Source organism: Cnephaeus nilssonii (assembly GCF_951640355.1).
Source record: "Cnephaeus nilssonii genome assembly, chromosome: 14".
Taxonomy (NCBI): Eukaryota; Metazoa; Chordata; class Mammalia; order Chiroptera; family Vespertilionidae; genus Cnephaeus; species Cnephaeus nilssonii.
In genome coordinates, this window is record NC_137085.1 from 8,429,212 (window position 1) to 8,451,347 (window position 22,136).

A 22,136-nucleotide genomic window follows, 5' to 3' on the forward strand; every position below is an offset into this window, starting at 1 on the left:
CCATCATCCAATAGAATATACTGAGCCCCTAATATATGCCAGGTTTCCTGCTGGGCCTTCATCACCTTACTTTGCCCTCACTACGACTCAGGCAAGGGTCATTATCTTCATCTGCCAGCTGGGGAAACTGAGGCCCAGAGTGGTGAAATGACTCTCCTCAACTCATACTGCTCAACAGTAGAGACTACAACCTCATTCGGCCTGCCTCTACGCCTCCCTTCTCTCGGGATATGTATTTTCTCTGGGTTTCTGCGTTTGACTGAAATGTGAGTAAAGGAACCAAATACATTTGCTTTTGCCCTCCTGAGAGATTTTTAAATGTTCTGTCGATCAAGAAATCTGGGTTTGTCCAGCCAGTGTGGCTCAGTGGTTGAGCATTGAACTATGAACCAGGAGGTCAGGGTTCAATTCCCAGTCAGGACACATGCCCAGGTTGCAGGATCAATCCCAAGGAGGAGCATGAGGGGGTGGGGTTGGGGGGGCAGCCAATCAAAGATTCTCATCATTGATGTTTCTCTCTCCTTTCCTCTCTGAAATCAATAAAAATATATTTTTTCAAAAAGAAATAAAACTGGGTTTAAGCTGCCCTGGGGTGACAGTGTTCACTCCTCGGAGGGAAAAGCTTCCCTCATTGCCTGTCACCAGCCCAGAGAAGAGCAGAAAAGGCAGGTGTGACAACCTCTGACCTCTATATGGCAAGTAACCAGCAGAGGGTGTTTATTTAATATTAAGGGAGGGAAGGAAGGAAGGAAGGAAGGAAGGGAGGGAGGGAGGGAGGGAGGGAGGGAGGGAGGGAGGGAGGGAGGGAGGAAGACAGGAAGGAACTTTTGTTTACATACCCTTCACTTAGCCCATATCACGCTGTGTTAAGATGATCTCATGTCTGCCTCTGCCTCCACTCTAAAGTCCTTGAGGGCAGGGACTGTACCAACTTCATCTCTGGGTCTCAACAGCCCCATGAATGTTACAAATGAGTGTCTATAAAGTATTATAAATAGCATAAATAGGGAGAAGCTGGAATTTATCTCTAGGCTTTAATAAGACTTTTTTTAAAAAAATATTTTATTGCTTTCAGAGAGGAAGGGAGAGATAGAAATGTCAAGGATGAGAGCGAATCGATTGGCTGCCTCCTGCATGCCCCCTATTGGGAATCTAGCCTGCAACCTGGGCATGTGCCCTTGACTGGAATCGAACCTGGGACCCTTCAGTCCACAGGCTGACGCTCTATCCACTGAGCCAAACCGGCCAGGGCTCAGTAAGACTCTTAAGTCATGTGAATTTCACACCCCACTAAATAGCAGCGGCACCAACTAGTTTCAATAAGTGGTTTTATTACTGGTTAGATTTTACAAATTCTGATATTCGAACAGACTTCCACCTTAAAATTCTAAAACAACAAAGCGACCGTTTGGAGGGGGTTTGATTTTTTCCTTTTTTTTTTTTCCTTTTTTCTTTTTAGGACTATTCAAAGTAACAAACTTTTTTTTTTTTTTTTTTTTTTTTACATTTTTGCTCTGGTCATAAATATACAGAGAGAAAAAGAGGGAGAGAAAAATGAACAGGTCGTCCGAAGTATGGAGATAAAACAGTATTCCTAAGGCACGTGGCAGTCTTTGAAAATACAGAAGCTCTAGCCAACTTAAATTATTTGTTGTTCTTCCTCGCTCAGTCCACAAAACTGTACAATGACACAAATGTTGTGTTGCAGATAGATCTTCCAAGTAATTCCTCAGTCCACACCGCTGCGTCAGCCGGACGCGCAATTATTGTCTTCCTCTGTTTCCGGGCGAGATCCTAAAATGTGGTTAGTTAGTTGCTCAAAGCCTCTATTTTTAAAATACACTTGGAATTCAACTAAAGATAATTTCTTTTTTAAAGAAATTGTGGGGCCAAGGTGGGGGTGGGGGGGTGGGGCGCGAGTCATTAGAAAAGGTTGGTAAGAGTCGTTTGTGAGGGGCTGTGAGGCTCGTGGCCCTCCAGGTTGCCAGGCACAGAAGTTAAGACGGACGTCACAGTTGGCAGGGTGGGGCTCGTCAAGTCTGTGAGGGTGGTGGGCGTGCTGGAGGGGCTGAGCGAGGCGTTGGAGAGCTCCGAGGCTGGCCCTGACGGCGTCCCCGTCTGCAGCGCCGCCTCGGTGGACTTGTCCACGCCCGTGTTTTCCTGCCGTAAGAGGTTGCGCCTGAACTTGGCCCTGGCGTTCTGAAACCAGACCTGTGCGGGGCGAGAGGGAAGGGCTGGTTAGGGGAAGGCGGCCAGGCAGGAGAGAAGAGCAGGGCATTCCCCGGACTGCCTAACTCAGAGACCCTAATCACCAATCGGTGTTTTGTGGAGGGGAGGATAAAGAGTCGGGCTGGTCATAGTCTGTTCTTAATAAAATAAAAATGTCCTTTTCTCTCATTGGCTATTGCTGGGTTTTCCTTTCTGTGAGAAGGTTCCAGAGCTGAGCCACTCTCTCCACTATGGTAGCCACTAGCCACCTATGGCTATTGAGCATGTGACATCAGACTAGCCCAAAGGTGGCTAGTCTGTAGGTGAAAATATACGAACAGTTAAAGATTTAATGTGAAAAAAGTAAACTATCTCGATGATAATTTTTATACTGGTTACACGTTGAAATGATAATATTTTGGATCTGCTGGGCTCAACAAAACATATTCTTAAAGTTAATTTTACCAGTTTTTTTTAATGTGGCTACTAGAAATTTTTAAATGTGAAATTACATAGGTGGTCATGTTGTATTTCTTTTAGACAGTGCTGTTCTGGAAGATTCGTTCAAATCAAATCTTGGTGGTTTCTCACAATGGTTGAGAGATTCGTGTTTTGTGTTTTTGTTTTTTTCAGCAGTCACCTTTAAGCACACAATAGATCCCACGAGTTCTTGTTGGCACAATTTTTAACATGTTTCAGGATCACTAAGTCTGGGAAATACGAGAATGGTATAAAGAACACAGGAATCAATCAACAAAGAATTACTAAGCGGAAGAAAAGGACACTCATCTACTCCCCACCACCACTGGCTGGAGAAGCCACTGATTCCCTGGACCCCGGGTTTCAGGGCTCAGGGCAGGGTGGGCAAAGAGGAACAGCTGACGGGAGCAGAGCAAGGCGAGGGAGGCTGTGACCCGCAGATTCCCATTCCCAACCCGCCTCACCCCAGGCCCATGCATGAGGGAGGTGGGGTGGGCTGCACAGTTGGAACCGAGCTTGGTATGAAAAGGGTACCAAAGGGACAGAATACAGGTTTACTTTCACTTTTTCCTGAGTGGCAGACACATGCCCCCATCCACACACACACCTTTGTACAGGAGCCTGTACACAGTCATGAAGACCAGCACAGAAATTCATCTACACAGCCCCCGCCCCGGCCCCGCCGCTCACCCCAAATATGCCCACCCGTCTAACTGCACAGAGATCTGGCTGTAACCAGGGCTCCTCAAAGGCCTAGGAAATCTAGGCCATTGTGGGGGTGGGGATAGGCTTGGGGGGGCTGTGTCTCCAAAGAAAGAAGCCCAAAAGGCAGGGCCCCCTCGCTTCCCTTTGCGTGAGGAAATCGCCCGCCAGAAGCCTCCCCATAAAACACAGGGCCTTGGAGGGGGATTCTGTAGATTCTCGGGTGTCCAGTTGCGAATTTCCAGATGTGCCTGCATCTGCCTGTCTTCCCAGTGTCTCAGATGGGTGGGAAGGGCGGACGCCTGGCCCCACCCTCCCCTGGGGACCACCCCAGCTTCAGGAGCCTGTGGCTTCACACCCGCCTTTTTGGTGGCCTAATACAATTTGGGCTCAATTAAAAGCACAGCCGCCGGAATCCTGGGGTAAGGAGGGAGACGCGGGCCCTGTGAAGTCAGGAAACAAAGCTCTCCCCCCAGCACACTGGGTCTTCCCAGGAAGAAAGCACATTTTCCCTGGCCTTTCGCCCAGAACGAGCCCATCACCTCTTGGAGGCTTGCACATAAGTCCAGTGCTTCTAAAGCACCTCCACATGCTCTCCGAGAGGCGGGGAGGTCCCTCCCTGCCCGGCCTCCAGAAATCTGCAGGGTGAGACTCCGCTTCTGGCTGGTCTGGGGAATGGCTGATGGAGAAAGCCCCAGAGGCCCTCAGAGAGAGGAGGTGACTTCCCCAGTCTTGTGGCAGGCAGATGAGGAAGGCTGGAGTCTTGGTGCCAACTTTTGCCACTGTCCTGGCCAGTGTGTCTGTCTGTTCAAGCAGCAGCCAGAACGAGGAGCCCTGGGGTGGCAAGTGGCTCAGGGGTCCAGGGCTCCAAGCCCCCGGGAAGGGCTGGGACTGGCTGTTTAGCTGTGGGCTGTTTCTCTGCTGTTGCCCCTAACAGTGGTGGTAAACAATGACACCCTCTTCCACAGTGCCTTCTCCGCCAGCCGAACTGGATCTGAGGCACTGGGAACCCACTGGGTGATAATCAACAACTCAGCTGAAAGGGAGCTGCTGTGGGGCTTGTGTTGGGTTTGCTTTTCACCTTAAGCAGAGCTTCACCAGAATTCTTTCCCAAATATTTCAAAAAGTCCCCTCCTGGGTGACTGCTGGGACAGGGACCATGTCTGAGTCATCTTCACGTCATGGCACAGGGAATGGCAAAGCTTAAGAATCAGTAATATGCGTTGGTTAATAGTAATAACAACACATTTATGGACCTCTTACTATGTGCCAGGCATCACGCCTCCAACATGCACAGTCACAAGTGATCTCCATGATAAGCCAGGTAGGGAACACTACTATCATTATTCTCCGTTTTATAGATTGAAAGCCAGTGAGGCTCAGAGAGGTGAAGTCACTTGCCCAAGGTCACACAGAGGCCAACCTGAGATTGGAATCCAGAACTCTCTGCCATAAAAAAAATCCATGCTTTCAAAAAAAAAAAAAATCCACGCTTTCCTTACCTCCTCTTCCTCAGTGAGTCAGCAAGTGAAGGAAGGAAGGAAGGAAGGAAGGAAGGAAGGAAGGAAGGAAGGAAGGAAGGAAGGAAGGAAGGAAGGAAGGAAGGAAGCAACTGTGGTGCAGTGGAAAGAGAGCTGGATGTAGCTTCTAGTTCTGGTTCTGCTACTGACCAGCCAAGTGACCTTGGGTGAGTCCCTTACCTTTGGCCAACTCAGTTTCCCCACCTGAACAACAAGAGGGTTAGACCACCACATGATCGTTACGGGCCCTTGGGTTCTAAAAGGCTGGGGTTCCAGGGCAGCTGCAGCAAGGAAGGAGATGATCTGCTCTACCACCTATTTCCTGAAACCGACAGCCCTCTCTCCTCATTTATGGGCAATGCCTAGCCTGGTGCACAGGACATCCCCAGTAAGTCCTGAGCGGATGAGGAAGGCCACCCTGCTCTGCGCCCCTCCTCAGGCACCAACTGTCCCTGCAGGCTGTGTTTGCCTCACAAATCCCTTTCCCCAGCACTCTTTCCTCCGTGAGACAGGAGGGCCCGTCAGAAACCCACTTTGCCCCCAAGAATTCCCTCCTGGGTCTCTGAGAAAACCAGAAAAGGGGTAAAAGCTTCACACCCAAACATGGCCACTGTGGCATTTCTTTTTAATAGCATCAAACTAATGGCTGCATCCCAAGTGTCCCACCAGCTGGGGCAAGTGGAAGTCATGACACAGCCACTCCACCCAGTCGAAGAGGAAATGTCTTATGACAAACGTTATGTGAGGGGAAAAAGAATTAAAAAATTATGTATCGAAACTTCATAGCAAAAATAATATTGATGAATATTAGTCACTTACTAAGTGTCAGGCATTGTCTAAGCAAAGTTCTAAGCATTTTGCACATATTAACTCATAATAATAATGCCTTTTAAAGTAGGTACTAATATTATTGCCAGATGAGGAAACTGAGGCAGAGCCCAAACAAAGAGGTGGAGCTGAGATGTGAATTGGGGCAGGCTGGGCTCATGCCTTTAGCCACTACTTCACCTCTAAACTGCAAACCTGATTACCGATTTTCCATGCTCTTAAATGGGTAATTTTCTCCTATTTTTCTAATCTATCCATATGGTGGTTCTATTATTTTATAAATTTTTTTAAAGGCTTTAAGGAAAGAAAAATAATAAGCAGTAGGCTGGATATCATGAACCCTTGGTTCCAGCCAGGACTACAACGTCTTTGCCGTGGGGTCTTGGATGAGTCACTCTACCTCTCTGAGCTTTGTTTTCCTCTCTTCTAAAATGAGAGTTTCAAGCCAAGTTACCGATGAAACTCCATCCAGCTTGTTCAACCATCTGTGACTAGACTGGACTCTCCCCACAGCCCTGTGCAAAAGACAGGCAAAACAATGCTCACTCTCCTCATTTTACAGGTGGGGAAGCTGAGGCCGAAGAAATGAGCTGACTGGCCCTAGTTTAAACCTCACCTCCTCAGGGAGACCATTCCGGACCACCTCCTTTACCAAGTCAGTTCCCTGCATTATACGCTCTCATTGCAGCTCTGTGTTTTTCCTTCCAAGAACTTCTATTTCATTTCAGTCAAGAGTTAAACAAGGGTTCTGTGGCCACATAAATCTGGAAAATGTTAGATTAGACCAAGTTGAATCTCTCCAAGATTTCTCAGTGCCTGTATTAATGCTAATGTGCTCTGATCTCCAACACAGAGACACGGTTAACCTTTAGTATTTTCCAAACTTATTTGGTCCCCCAAATCATTTAAAAATATTTTTATTATTAGATATACCACATGTAGAGAAAAATATAGAGATTAATCTTATCGCCATTTTAATGATTTCTATACCTTGTTGCACACCCCTGTCTGCCCTCTGCAGTGTGTGCTCACTCTCTGGGTCAGCGCTGACTCCTGGTGCCTCCCGCCTACCCAGAACATGGCAGAAGGCCAGTGTATTTGTTGAATAAGCAAGTGAACAGAGGAGAGCTAGCGTTCTCACCTCGAGTTCTCACACAGATTAATGATGACTAACTCCTCATCCCAAGGATGTTTTTAAACGGTCGTGGTGAAAATGTATTTTCTTTCAAAGGCACACCTAAGGAGACCTTCACCCATCCAAATCAATCAGCTCACCATCCCCTTCCCAAGCTCAGGGCATCTTAACATTCAGCCTGTGTGGCCCTCCCTCAGAGAGGTATCAATGTGCTGAGGAATGGTCTCCAAGCATTTGCAAAGCTTAATTTCTTAATGGACCTCTGTCCAAGGGGCCATTCTGTCTCCCAATCTCCTTGCCACTGATGGAAAGTCAGAATTATTGTTGTCATGCTGCTAAAGATCACAAACTTGAACACTTTTTATGCACTTATGGCTTCCTTTTTATGCACAGGATTCCTGCTTTCTTACCAAGACGTGGTGTCTCCGACCCCCTCCTTCCTCTCCCTCATCTAGCCTGCTGCTGCATTCTGCAGCTAGAGCCAGGTGTAGGGATCACAATCCTTGCACTGTGCTACACTGGAAAGAGCTATGGAGTCAGACCCTGGCTTCATCACTTACTAGCTGTGAGGCCTGGCCTCTCTGAACTTCATTTCCTCATCTGCAAAATGAAGATAATTATTTTTTTTAAATGTACGCAAAAGAGGCTGGTAGACTGAAACCTGATATGCCAATGTATATGAAATTAGGTGCAGAGTCCCTAATATACATCCTATAAATTACACTTTATCTCATTTACTCCTTGTAACCACCTATTGAAGTACTATTATTACTCCATTTTATAGCTGAGGCCTCTGAGGCCAGAGAGGTTAAGTCACTTGCTCAGAATCACTCAGAGAGTAAATGGAGAGCTGAGTCTAGACCTCACACCAGCCGACTCCAAATTTCTGCAGAGATAATGCATCCCAGGACTACCATGTTGGTGATGCTTATGCATTACAGATGCAATAACAGGCTGGAAACACACACACACACACACACACACACACACACACACACCGCCCACCTTTGGGAACACCGCTTCAACCTCAACCTGTCCCTGCCATGCACTCTCTGAAGGGTTGGGGTCGACCACAACCTGCCTGCAGGGGGCACCCAAGACCTAGTACCATCCAGCTGGTGTAGTCAAGTGATGAGGAACCATTTCACAGGCATCTACTTTGTACCAGCAGGCACCACGCTGGAGCCTTCCCACTCACTGCCTCAATCCTCAGGTTCCAACTATTACCACCTCCATTTCACAGAAAAGGCTCAGGGAGGAGAAGTTCAAGCACCCAAATAATACTGCTGGTAAGTCAGAAAGGATTTGAACCAAAGCCACACCACCAGCTGCCTCACCCAAATCTGTTCTCATCCCATCTCCACTAGCTGGCTCATCCGCAGTCAGGCCACCTGGGCGAGAGTTCGACCCTGCCAATACCTGGCTCCTGCAACCTCACTTCTCGATGGGTCTTAAGCGTATCATCTATAAAATGGGCAGGAAAACATTAAGGTAAGATAGATGAGTGGCTGGAAAGATAATGCTTTGCAAATGACTGCATAATCATGAACAGTTGTGCTGTTAGAGGATTTGGGGCAAGTAGAAATCATTTGGGCCTCAATGTTCTCATCTGAACAGTGGGGGAGGAGGGATCATAATCCTGGCAGTAAGGATTCAATAGGCAAGTGTATTTCACAGGCCTTTCAACGTTCCTGACACACAATAGAGCACATAAACATGTATTGATTAGTAGACACACAATAACTATTAGCGTTTTTTCCCCTCAGCTAGTTCTGAGTCCCCATGGTAGAGGTGGCATGCAGATGTGAGGGGGGCCCTGGCTCAGGATTTGAGGGGAAGGGGGTGGGGTTAGGGCAAGCATTCACCCAGGTCCCTCAGGCGAACCATTCCTCTCACATAGGATAGGGGGTCCCTCCCCTGGTGTCCCACAGGACAACCCCCACAACTAATCACATTTTGATAAACTGACTGTGGGTCTGTCTCTACACCTCATGGGTGATTTTCTTCAGGAGCAGGACTGTGGTTCATTTGCCTCTGTATCCCCAGGGCCTGGTGCTAAGAGACATTCGGTCAGATGAAAGAATGAGAGAGAACCATGCTGAAAATCCAATTTGCTCCTAAACCACATAACCAAGCCTCCTGCCTCACCGAGGCCAGCACAGACTGGTTCCTGCTGGTTGCAGACTCAGACTCAGCTATGGGCACTGACTCTGTTTCATATAATCCGGGTAACAGAGGCATGTGCTCTAAGGGTGCCCATTTTACAGATGAGAAAGCTACGGCTCAGAGAGGGTAACTGATTTGTCCAAGACACACAGCCAGTGAGTGGAGGAGCGGAACCAAAGCCAGGTATTCCTGAACCCAGCTCTGCCTGATTCCAAGTCCCTGCTCCTTTCCCAGCCTGCTCCCAGGGGTTGACTCACAAAACAGCCACCTAAAGAGGGGGAGGAACAAAGTATCCCACTAACCAGATTCGTCCAGGCCGAGAAAACGGGAAGAGGCGCCAAGCAAGGTCCCTTGATCTAACCCCAAGAAGGTCAAGCCCAAGGGAAACAGAAGGGAGGGGTCCGGGTCTCGGACTGGTGCAGCAACATCCTGCCCGTCTTAAGCCCTGGCCAGAGAGACCCTCAGGCAAAAAACGGACCCCAACGGAAAGGGCAAGGCCTGCCAGGAAAGCGCAGGGGTGGGGGTGGCAGCAGGCGGGCCCAGAGAGGCGCATCAGCACCCCATTGGCCAGCCGTCGCCTCCCTCCCTACGTCACCGAGCCGCAGAGACAAAGTTGCCCCAGACTCCCGGCTCGCCCTCCCGAGAACTGCAGATCCTCACCCACGACCCAGTCTCACCCCCAAATTGCCGCCATCACCCCCAAAAGGCTTTATTTTTCCTTTCTCCCTCCTGACAAATTCGAAGGAAAACTTGGGGCGGCCGCGCAGCCCTCCTTGTCCATCACCGTCACCCTCATTCCCTCGGCGTCGCCTCCCCCTGCCTCGCCCCTCAATCCCTGACGACCTGGGGTTAGAGGACGGATCAGATTGGCCTGGACTCTAATCCCAGCACAGGATCACTTCATCTGTCAATTTTCCTATCCCAAAGTGTGCACTGCTCTCTTTACCACCACACGTTCTGAGGAATACATCGGTTAGACTTGCTATAAAGGGCCATATGCTCCCACCTCATTGTGTGAGTGGGGACACTGAAGTCCAGTGACCAGAACAATCCTTCATACTGTTAATATCAGTCAGTTGATTAACCCAGTTAATGTTCTTCTTAGCCACTATCCACTGGGCAGTTCAGGGTCAGCCCCTGTGGTAGACATCATCTCAAGAGCTCTTCCAATCAGCCTGCCGTGTAGGTCACTTTTTGTGTCGGTTTCACATACGAGGAAACTGAGGTCCAGGGGAATTCAGTGACTTGCCCAGTAAGTAAAAGGAGGAGCTGAAGGGTTAAGAAGTGGTGTCACCACTCTGAGTCACACAGGAGCCTGAACTTCCAAACTGGAGTTTTTTAACATCTTTGGGATGATGGACAGACAGACCCTTGGAAAGTCTGGTGAAGGCTCTGGATCCTCTCTATCAAGAAAGCACCCTCATATTATAGAATTGTACACCTGAAACCTATATAATTAGCCAATGTCACCCCAATAAATTCAATAAAAAAGAAAAGAAAGCACCCTCATAGGCAAGTGCCATTCAGAGTTGCCCCCGGACTTCCTCCAGCTCCCCGTGGGCAGACCCAGGAGAGGCCCCCTGGCCTGCCCAGGGCATCTGCCCACATCCACCTTCCTCACCAAGCCTTGCTTCTGGGAGAGTCTTAGAAACAACAAAGAGACAGAAGAAAAATCTAGAGAGACACCGAAAGAGAGAAACTAGAGAGAGCAAGAGAGGAGCAAGAAGCAGAAGGAATTAACGGCTAATAGCAGTTGCCTTGGATGGGCCTCCTGGGATGGCGGGGGGGGGGGGGGGGGAGCTCTGGATTTATCTGAAATGTTTGAACCCTCTACAATATAAACATATATGAGTGTCACTTGAGTAATAAACAGCAAATATGAATTGTTTACAAGAAAGAAAAGAGACTGAGTGTGGAGACAAAGAGGACCGAGGAGGGATACACACACACACAAAAAAGAAAAAATTGAGAGCCAAACATTGAAGGAGAAAGAAGATGTCAAGTTAGAAAAAAAAAGAGTGAAATACGAATAGAGACCAACTGAAGAGATGGAGAAAGAGAACGGAGGAAGGTAAACAAAACAGAAAGGCAGACTTAGGGAGCAGGTTCTCCCAAGGCCCATAGCCCCGCTGCGTGGTTCTGCCCCAGGTCTCAGCAGCGGCAGATGCCCCCACCCCCACCCCAGTCCCCAGCTGACCTGGAGGACCCGCTTGGTGAGGCCAGTCTTTTGGGCGAGCTGCTTCAAGTCCTTGGCGTCGGGGTTGTGGTTAATGGCAAAGTAAGACTTCATGGTCCGAAGCTGGTGGTGCTTGAAGGAGGTGCGCATGCGCTTTGTCTTCTGGCTGCTTGGGTAGGGCTGGTCCCGGTCCAGGTGCTCTGCGTCGTTCTCGTTGCAGCTTAGCGCTACGGAGGGCACGCAGAGGCGGCAGGTGAACCTCCTGACTCGCTCCTCCCACACCCGCCCCACCCGACACCAAATGTTTCCAGCCTCGGGACCACACTGAGACAGAGATCTTACCCCCATTTCATAGATGTATAGGGGAATGTGAGGCCGGGCAGAGTGGCCTGCCCACGGTCACTCAGCTAGGAAATGCTGATTCAAAACCAGCTCTAGGAGAATCCAAACCCCATTTGGAGCCACTGTGTTACAGTAGTAATAATAATAATATGAATAATAACCGCTACTATTATAACCTGTTGATGACGTATTCAACTCCAGAACTCCAGAGGATGTAAGGGCTTCATAGGCACATTTCCATTGAATCCTCAAAACCCTATGAGCCAGGCAGTCTTTTCGCCTTTTTTACTGACGTTAAAACTGAGGTTCAGAAGGGAAAGTCACTTGACGAAGACCCAGCATCAAAGGGACTCCGGAGCCCAGGGTCTTCTTGTTCCTCCTGCACTTCCCAAGGGGGGATTATCCCCGCTCTCCCCCAACAGTGTCTGGGGCAGGTGCCTGGAAGTTGCTAACTGACATCTCTCCACCTGCTTTCATTGGGCCCTTATCAAAAGTGCTGTGCGGACTCCTGGGCTGCGGGCACTGGGCTGGAGGTCAGCTATCGTATTTTATAGTTTAAGCCTCACCGCTGCCCCGTGAGGCAGTTGTTGCCAGTTTTACAAGTGGGGTAATGAGGCAGGGAAGGTAAGTGACCTTCGGAAATCTCACGGAGTGGCAGAGTTCTCACGGGAAAGGGAAGGAAGCTGGGGGAAGAAATTAACATGTAGTCGACACCTAGGGTATGCCCTGGGCTTTATGAACATCATAGACCTTCACTACTGCTCCATGGGTGGCTGTTGCTATTCACCCCATTTTACAGATGAGAAAACGAATGCTAAGGGGAATGACGCCATGTGTACCACTGGTCACGGCTGAGCCCAGATCCACCACTGTAGTCCTCGCCTTTTCTTTCCACTACAGCACAAAGGCAGGCAAAGATGAAGCATGACTCTTTGGGGAGCCCTTCCCCATCCAGAAGGGGCCCAGCTGGGGCCTGGCTCCCAGTGCCTGGAAGGCACTGGGGGTAAGGGACCGGGTGGAAACCTCAAGCCTCAGGAAGTTGCTTGGCAACCTGGCGGCTGATTGAGACACGCAGGATCCTCTCCAAGATCCCCTCATCACATCCGGAGTTATTACACACATAAGGTCTTACTTTGGGGGAAGCTTCACAGATTAATTCAGTCCCCTGAAAGTGGACAACTGGGAATGTATCTTGTGCCCCATCACATGCCCACAAGTAGAGCTACCGGATTTAACAAACATTGTGCCCAGTTCAATTTGAATTTCAGATAGATAAACAATGAACAATTTTTTAGGATCAGTATGTCTCCAATATTGCGTGGGACCTATCTATACTAAAAACCCAAATACTACGTGACATACACTTACACTAAAAAAGTATTTGTTGTTTACTTAAAATTCAAATATTACATGGGATACACTTAGACTAAAAATTTATTTGTTGTTTACCCCAAATTCCAATTTAACCGGGCGTCCTTGCATTTTATCTGACGACACTACCTCAGAAGTGCTCCGGGAGAGTAGCCTCTTGCAGAGAGAATTGGCAAAATTCAGGTCTTGTTCCTAACCTTAGGGGTCCCTTCCCACAGGCACCCAGGCACCCAGATCCCCCATCCGGACTGTACTCCCACTAACAGTGCCCAGAGTGAAGAACATGAGTCCCAGGATTTAAAGGGGATCAGAAAATGACTCCAAACGGGATCCATGGAAACTGCCCTGCCCCCTCTTGGGGACCAGCGACCCTCTTCTTGCCCCCAGTCCCCAGCTCCTGGGGGTGGGGGGAGGGCAGGCCTTCCCACAGGGGATCTCTGGGCCTATCCCTCCGCCCAGCTCCTGCCTGGGCCTTGCTGCTGTTAATGAGTTCCGTGGGGACCCTGGCGCCCCATGCACCCAAGGGACGTGGCCCGAGAGTGGCCTACATCAGGGTGTGGGGGGGGGGAGGGAAAAAGGGCAGAGAAAGGAGAGAAAGAGATAAGGGTAGAAAGACTGAGAGGATGAAGAGAGAGAAAGGAGAGGGGGTAGGAAGGGAAAGATGGACAGGGCCAGGAAAGAAAGAGGAGAGAGAGAGAGAGAGAGAGGAAAGCAGTGGCGACGTGGAGAACCAGAGAGAGACAGCTACAAAGACAGGAGGAAATTAGGAGAGACACAGAGAGAGCCTGAGGGGACAGTGAGGCCCAGAAATAGGGGGGGGGGGGGGGGGGGGAGGCGTGGTGGAGGGTCCGGGCGACTGAACTGAAGCCCGGGTCCAAGGAGACCAGGGAGGCCTGTTCTGAAGCTGGTACTGGCTGGGAGTGCGAAAAGGGAAAAGGAGGGAAGGGGAAAGAGAGCCGCCGAGGTAGGGAGGCCGAGGCCGGCCAGCAGCTGGGGAAACGAGGCCGAGGCCGCGGGGGAAGTGGCAGCTAAGCCCAGATTTGGCGGGTGCCCCAGACCCCCTCGCTCCCGCCCCCCGTGCCCGGGGCAAGTCCAGATTCCCCAGGATCGGGTGGGGAGGAGCCAGGGGCCGCGGGGAGGGGAGGACCTGGCTTTCTCTCTTCTTTTTTATTTTTTTTTTCCCTCTCAATTAGGCCGATTCAATGGAGCTAAAGAGCTCGTAAAATCATGAATAATTTACTCGTGATCTGTTATTAACCCATCGGGTTTCGAGCTCTTGTCGCTGGGACTGAACCTGTAATCAAATCTGACTTCGCCTCATTTTACTAAAGACGAGATTGTAGGTTCAATTGTCTAAATAATGGATTGGAATCAAATCAGTAATTACGCCGCCAGGCGCGCGCGCGTACACACACACACACACACACACACACACACACACACACACACAGCCCGGCTGGGGAGGCCCGGCGTCCGGCAGGTCCACGCGGGACCCCGCGGCCGTGGAGCTCCGAGCCCGGCGTCCCGTGCGCGGCCCGGGCCCCTCGCCGGCGGCGGCCACCTCGCCCGTCCCACCCGCCCGCCCGCTCGCAGCCCCGCTCGCGGTTGGGGGAGGTTTCAGTTCCACCTCCGGGACCGGAGGAACAGACCGAGGAGGGCCGCCGTGGCCACCGCCCCGGAAGGACTTTCCGACCTGCGGCCCCGCGGCTGCAGCTGCCCTTCCCTCGGCGGCGGGACCCGCGCACCGACGGCGCCCCCTCCCACGCGGCCGCAGCTCGCCGGCCGCGCTTTAACTCGGTGCTGCGGCTCCGCCACCTCACTGTCCCCCCCAGAGCCGCGGGCTTTGCAGGGGGGCGGTCCGGCTGGGTGCCGGACACTCGCACCCACAGGCTCACGTCCTCCCGGTCGGAAACACTCAGACACCGACACTGGCCCCGCACACACACCGCCCGCAGCTGCACCTCCGCTGCGCCCCTTTCCCAGTGCTCCCCCTCCCCCACCACTGCCATTTGCCGCCCGCCTGTGCCCAGGAGGGAGGGAGGAAGACAACAGCCAAACCTGGCCGGGCCCTGGAGGCGCCCTCTTTCCCAACCTGGTCCCGGGAGCCCCGAAGAAGCGAGCCGCGCGGCCACTAGAGATGCGCCCGCGCGCGCGCGCGCCAGCCCGGGAAGCCCCGGCCAAGCTAGGCCAGGGACGTGCCCACGGGGAGAGCGGAGAGGGAAACAGAGGACCGGGGAGACACACGCTGAGAGAGAGAGAGAGAAAGGAGGACCGAGAGAGACTGAAGGAAAAAGAGAGAGAGGAGCCCAGGAGAAAAAGAAATGGCAGGGGTGGGGAATGTCTTGTAGAGGTGCCAGCTCTCCTAAAACTCGTCTCCAGCCACCTCTCTCCTGCTCGCTGGGGCGGGCTCACCAGGGAAGGTGGCTGAACAGCAAAAAGCACACACACACAAAACCTCTGAACTTCTACCTTTCAAATCCAAAGCCCGTTATGAACCTGCGTACTGTGGGGAAAACGCAACGCCTCTCCCTACCCTCCGACCGCCCCGTGGCCCGGCGCCTGCAGAGGCCGACCTCACTAGCTACATAGGCGCGGCTTTGTTTGGGGGACCTGGTCCGGACTCGGGTTCGTCTGTTTTCAGGGTGGTTGGAGATGAGGGATGGGGGTTTTGGAGAGCAGTTATTTCTGGTGGGGCCTTCAACAAATCTATCATCCAGCGGCGGGCCATGGCGGTCACTTCGCCATCTGCCAGGCGAGGGGCTGCACTCTCCTCCAGCTCGGCACGGAGGCACACACGCCCCGGGATCTTCCAGCAACCAATTTCGTTGGAGCGAACAGGGGGAACCCCGCCCGCCGCTTATTTTCCTCCCTCCCCAGCCAGCTCAAGATGTTTAAAGATCCAAATAACCCTGGCTCCTTCCCCACCGATGCCCTCTACGCAGGGTCCTCGGCTTGTTTTGCTTTGTTTTGTTTCCACTGGTGCGATAGACTAAGGGGAAAAGGAGGAGGGAAACAAAATCCCCGAATCCGATTCTGTCGCAAACGAAAGAAAGAAAATAATTGCAAGTAAACTCTCTCTAGTTCGGAAGCCCGGGGAGTCGTAAACCTTCCCCGGCCCCGTGCAGACTTCGGGCAGATGTTGGCGGTTCCATTTGCCGGGCCCAGAACCTCCCTCCGCGGCTGTCCTGACCGGGGAAGGGTGCGGGAGGGGGCTGAGCCTCTCCCTCTCGGCGCGGGGTTTCAAAGACGCCGGAAATGCGAAACAAGCCCTCACCCTACCCCAAGCACCGCCAGGCCTCCTCGGGTCTCCTCCCCAGGCGCCGGCTTCTGAGGGTCCAGGCTCTTAACCCAGCGCCCCGCTGGCGCCCGGAACTCAGAGGAAGGAGACCAGGGAAAACCGAGACCTGGCTGAGCAGAAGGCTCCGGCGGATTACAATGACCCGCCCTGGCTCCCAGGGCTCCGGGGCCCAGTTTCCCGGGCCTGCCGCCCTCGGGACCTTTTACAGGACAGGCTGCAGGGCAATCGGATCTCCGTTCCCCAGACCACTGCCAGTCTTTTCTCTTGGGTCCCTGGCTGCGCTGCCTGGTTCATTCAACGCCCCAGCTCCCGCCCTCAGCCGCGCAAACCCAGAGCCTGTTTGGCGTGGGCTCCACCTTGCTTTCTCTATCATTGCACTTACTTTCTGCCCAGCAGGGTGAGGGTAAGGCCCAAACCAAAGAGTCGCCTCTAAAAAATGTCTGTACCCGGGACAAGCAAGACCCTAAAGCACTCTGTGGTCCTGCTCCAGCCAGGGGCATACGAGGCTAAGATCCCGCCAGCCAGATCGTAGGGTGCTATGGCCTGGGAAGTTAAGGGGCAGCGTGCCCCGAGTGCTGTGTATATATATGCGTGTACACAGCACACCGAGATTCATTCGGGCGGAGGGGAGCGATGGACGCCACGCACTTTACCCCAACCGGACGGGGACGCACGCTCCGCGCGCCTGGCACTCACCGGCGTTGTAGGCCGCCAGATCCGCCCCGGGGCCTGGGCTCTTGCGCTTTCTCGGCCGCCCCTTCTGCACGGTGCCCACGCCGTTGTAGTAGGGAAGACCCAGCGGGTTGGCCCCGGCGGCACCCAGCCCCGCGCTCTTGGCCGCAGCGGCCGCAGCTGCCGCAGCCGCCACGTCAGCGTGGTTGAAGTGCGCGGGGTACTCGCCCTGCAGCAGCGCCTCGAAGTGCAAGCGGCAGTAGACCAGGCTGTCCTTCATGCCGAAGTGGTCACCCGTGGTCAGCATCTTGTTGCACGTGGTGCACGTGAAGCAGTTGAGGTGATAAACCAAGTCCCGAGCCCGCATCACCATCTCCGAGGCCGAGATGCCCAGGTGGCAGCGGGCGCAGCGCTGCACTGAGAACCGCCTGTAGGGACCATCAGGGGAGGGACTGTGGGGACACACGGTTGGGTACCCCCATATTCCTCCTCCAGGTGCCGCTGCTGCCAATGGGGAAAATCCCCTCCTCAAGATGGGCAGCCTGGGTCTTAACTTGGAGGATGGGGGAAGAGGGAATACATTGTGGCCTGCGTCTGGTGCTACCCTGGAACACAGTGCCCCTTAATCACTTTCAAGCCTACAAAGGCTTCTACTTAACCCAGAGCCCGAGCAAGCCCCCTAAGAAAGCCCTTGCTTGGGAGTCGGGGGAATAATCCCCCACTTACCCTTCCTCCAACTCTAACCCTGCCCTCCACACCAGCGCCTGGAGTCCTACAGACCTTTGTAATTTGTAAAATAACGCAGAGACGAGGAGAGAAAGAGGAGAGGAATATATGAACAGACTCTAACCCTAAACCCAGAGAGGAAAAACAAGAAACCTGGTACCTGTTAGGGATGATTTTGGTTCTTTAATCCTGGACTCCCATCTCCCAGAAAGATCCTGAAATGCCCCCATCCAATCCCCCAGCTCTCTCCCCAACTTTGTTCCATGCCAGCCCAGGCCACCTGGGTTGGGATGGGGGGCGGGTGCTAGTTTCTGTTCCCTCTGGTTGACCCAAGAAACTTCAAAGGGAGAGGGGTGCAAGGACCCCCGAACCCAAGCTTAATTATGGTCTAAACTCAGAAGAGGGCAGCTTCTGCTTTTCTCTGGATCCCTACACTTCACAGACATTTCCAAGAGTGTCCCCCAAATTACTGTGTTTAAAGGCTGTCACCCAATTCTTCGTGCTGGCTTGGAGAAGAGAACCCTCCCTTGGGGCTGGAGGGAAAGGAGACAAGACCGAGGTGGGGGGCTACCTGTAGTAGTCTTCCTTGCAGTAGATGCTTCCATCCTTGCTGAAACAGGTGAGCTCTGACTCCAGGTTGAGCTTGCACTCACAGCACTTGAGGCAGCGCATGTGCCACTGTTTGTCCACCGCCAGCAGGTAGTAGCGGTCGGAGATCTTGCCCCCACAGCCGGCACACAGCGCAGCTCGGTCACTGCTGATGGACGGCATGGTCTGCGGAGGGAGGGAGGTGGGAGACCGCAGCGCCCGCGTCAGCCTGGGACCCAGCAGCCGCTGCCTGCGGCCCAGGGGAAACCAGCACCCAAAGTTCCCACCGTAACCGGCTAACCCTAAACTCCAAGAAAAATGCCAAGGGTGTGCAGGGTGCTTCGTCCACCCCAAAATGCCCATATCCAGAAGGTTCAGAACCCAAGTCCGCCTACACAGCCCAAGCAGGCCACAGGCCTGGTCGCTGGCCTGGGTAGATCTCCCCCACATTACCCCTTTTCTGTACCTTCCGCCCTTTTCCCAGAGAGTCTCAGGCTATGTTTGGGGGCTGAAGCAGTGGTGGCTCTCCCAGTCAAGCCCTCCAAAAGCTCCCTCCAAAACTGTTTCTTACAGAAGCCACTTGGCTGGGCCCCCAGGGAAAGGGGTAAGATGACCATTAAAAGTCGCCCTACACACAGACTCCTCTCCAGAGACACAGAGAGTTCCTGGCAGCCAGCCCCAGTGATCTCTGGATCCTTAAGCCAAAGGTTTAGGTTAGGGCAGGTCACAAGTCCCAGGATCCTGAGAGATGATGGGGGGTGGGAGGGGGTGCAGAGGCACCCTCAAAGTCTCTGAGTGCAGGACAGGCCCAATCCAAATTGTCGGCTAAGCAAACTGACAGGCTGAGATGGTTTAACCCGGGGAAGAAGAGCTCGCTGGGAAGACAGAGGCACTGGCCCGGCTGCTCTTGCTTTCTGTGCAGAGAAACTTCCTGTGTTCCCACCTCCTCTGCCTCTAAAGGTCACTTCTGGGCCCGACTTGGGCAACGTCTGCTCATCTGGCCCCCAGGGAGGACTGAGGCGAGGAACTGACTATTTGGGGCTGGGCTGGCATAGTCAGGTGTGGAGATTCGAATGGACTCAGCTTCTGCAGAGCCAGGCCCGGGAGCCTGAACTAGGAGCCCTGGCCTGGCCAAGTCCAATGGATCAGAAAGCCCAGGTCAAGATCAACAGAAAGCGGTGGCCCAGAAGACTTCACTCCCTGAAATTGCGCTCGGGAGGAAGCCGGATTGCCAAGAAGCGGGATCGGCCCAAGCCGGCTGGAGCCCCGGTGTTCCCGGTTGCTTCGCCCTTCTCGGTGGCGCCAGCAGCCGGGGCCAAGTGGTGGAGGAGAGCTCGGGGCTGGTGACCGGAGGGCCCCGCCAAGTGAGAAGAGAGCCATCTCGGGCCGCGGGTAGGACTTCGCTCTTACTTCGGGAGAACTGCTCTCTCCCACCCTCTGGGTCTAAAATTTCGGTCTCAACCTTTTTCCCTCTCCTCCCCAGCAGCCTGGCTTCCCCCGAGCGGGGAGCTACAGGCCTTGTATCCTGTCCGCGGATCCCCAGCGCCCAGTCCCGTGCGGCACGAAGGAAGCTCCCCAAAGTGCCCCCAAACTTAGGGGAGCAGAGGCGCAGACTCACAAGGCCCCGTCCCAGCTTTCGGCCCGATCCGCAGCCGTGCGCCTACCGTCTCCGTGTCGCCGCGGTCGATGGCGGAGCTGATGGCGGGAGCCTCGCTCTTGGCCCTGCGGTCCATCTCGTCGATGACCCCGTGCACCTCGGGGCCCGACAAACTGTGGAACAGCATCGCGGCGGGACCGGCGGGGCCGGGGGCGCGGCTCCTCCGCGGGAGGGCTTGCCCCCCGCCTCAGCTGCCCGGCGCTCCCGGCGCTAACGGGCCCGGTGCATCGCCACCGCGGCCCCGGCCCCGCCCGAGCTCGGCTGCGCCCCCAGGCCGGGAGCCCGAGGGCCAGGACGCCTCCCGCCGAGGTGCAGGGGCAGCTACATCGCGGGGCGCCTGGGCGGCGGCGCCAAAGCCGGGGTCACAAGGGCAAGGGGCTGAGGGGAAGGAGGAGGGAGACGGGGCAGAGGTCGGCGCCCGCCGCGGGCGCTTTCACGCCGCGGGCATTGCCGACCAGGCTCCGGCGCCCCCGGCGCAAAGCAGGAGCGCAAAGTCTGCCCGAGGCGGCGACGGCTGCGGTCGGGGCTCACCGGGAGCAGCTAGGTGCCCGCGGCGACCCAGCTGCCAGGACCTCTCCACTCCCTGGGGTGCGTCCCCAGCCCAAGGCGACCCGCTTAGACGCTGGGTGGGCGACTAAAGTAGGGGTTTCTCCGAAGCCAGCGAGCCGAGCCGAGCTACCCGGAGAATTGAAGAGGAGGAGGAAGAGGAGGAGGAGGAGGTGGAGGAGAAGGAGGGTGGGGGGAAGGAGGAGGTAGAGGAGGAGGAGAAAAAGGAGGAGGAGCAGAGTGGGAGGAGGAGTCGCCGGCCACAGGCCCAGCCGCGCGCAAAGCTCTCCAAGAGCGCGCCGAGCCCAGCCCCGGCTCTGCAGTCCGCGCCAGCCAAGCGTCCGCGCCTTTTCTACAGCCGCGCCTGACATCACGTCCTGCCGCCGCGCCATTGGCCGCCCCGCACCCCGGGCTGTGGCAGCGCGTGCTCCGGGAAGGCGGGAGACCCGAGAGGGAGGGGAGAAGCAGCAGGAGGAAAACAGGCACGAGATGGTGGGAGCTGGTGGGCGAGGCTGGAGGGGAGGAGTGGGAGGGAGGGCGGAGGTAGAGCGGGGGCGGGAGGGGGGTGCTGTTGGAGTTTTTAAGCTACCAACAGTTTCCTGTGATTTCTTCGGGAAGGAAAATTAAACCCTCTCTCCCTGCCGTCTCTATCCTGAGAAAGCACATCTAGAGGATGCTTGAAGAGGTCTCACTCCAGTCTTCCCTCTGAGCGGAGCCGCCGCCTGGGGCACCGGCTGGCGAGGCCCGGGAAGGCAGGCCTGGGGTAGAGCTCCCAGAGCCTTGGGCTGCTTCCCGCCCAGTTCGGCCTGAGGGCCAGCCTCCGCGCCGCGGCGGACTGCCGGAGGCTGCGCAGGCCTCCAGAGGACCCAGCAGAACAGAGAGGCGAGAGACCCCTGGAGCTGCGACTCCCCGGGGAGGAGGGCCAACCAGCATATCCTCACTCCTAGTGAACGAGGGCCGATTTCCTTTCGCTCTTCCCACTCTCTCCCCCCAGACTTTAGGAACTAAGAAAGGCGTGGGTTTGAATCCAAGTTCTGCAATGTATGCACAAACTTAACCTTAGACAGATGACTTAACTTCCCTTAGCTGGTCTGATCTTTCCCAGGGGAGACATCCCCTTCACATGGGTGTGATGAACAAAAGAGATCATGGATGTAAAATGCCTGGAACATAGCAGGCACTAAGCAAATTCTTTCATTTGCTCCCCCTTTCCCCTCTCCATCTCCTATTAAAAACTTTCCCACTCTGAGATATGTTAGGCATCAACAAGGTTCTTAAAGACCACAGACCCATTCTCTAGCTACCGGGTGCATCATGCCATGGACTCAGCTGTTAACCTGCGCCCATCCAACTGCTTGGCTGCACCACTTCTCCAAAGACCAACAGCCGGTCCTTCCCGGGAAGGGTAATCCCCAACTGCTCCTCTCAGGAGCCCCCAGACTTCAGGCTCAACATAGAAACCCTTGGGGACTCAAGGGCCATGCCCAGGTGTGTGGTGAAGTTGGATTTAGAAAGTAAAAAGTGACTGTAGAGAAAAACCGAATGAACAGGTCAATTACAGAGTCCCACCTCCTGGGTCTGCTTTGGAGGTGGGTCAGTCTGAAGTGACCTGCTTGCCAGGAGGAGGAAAGGGGCTAGTGGGGACCCAGGCAGTTTATCTTACATAAGGGCACAAAGTAGAGGCAGCACAAAATCACACTTTCCACATATCATACATAACT

The 22,136-nt window shown here is 53.9% G+C and overlaps 1 protein-coding gene across 2 annotated transcripts; it reads right to left on the bottom strand.

Annotated features, from left to right (window-relative positions):
• Positions 1-1,923: 1,923 nt before the first annotated feature.
• LHX2 (LIM homeobox 2) lies at positions 1,924-19,996 on the bottom strand (the record flags this gene model as incomplete). 2 transcript variants are annotated; one of them, XM_079790961.1, is made up of 5 exons in its annotated part: positions 1,924-2,211; positions 11,237-11,442; positions 16,923-17,326; positions 18,196-18,398; positions 19,877-19,996. In XM_079790961.1, the coding sequence occupies 5 exons, from the start codon at positions 19,994-19,996 to the stop codon at positions 1,924-1,926; spliced, it is 1,221 nt and encodes a 406-aa protein (XP_079647087.1). The 2 variants fall into 2 exon arrangements, with proteins under 2 accessions (XP_079647087.1, XP_079647086.1); XM_079790960.1 differs by having other exon boundaries at positions 16,923-17,350.
• Between the last annotated feature and the right edge of the window lie 2,140 nt (positions 19,997-22,136).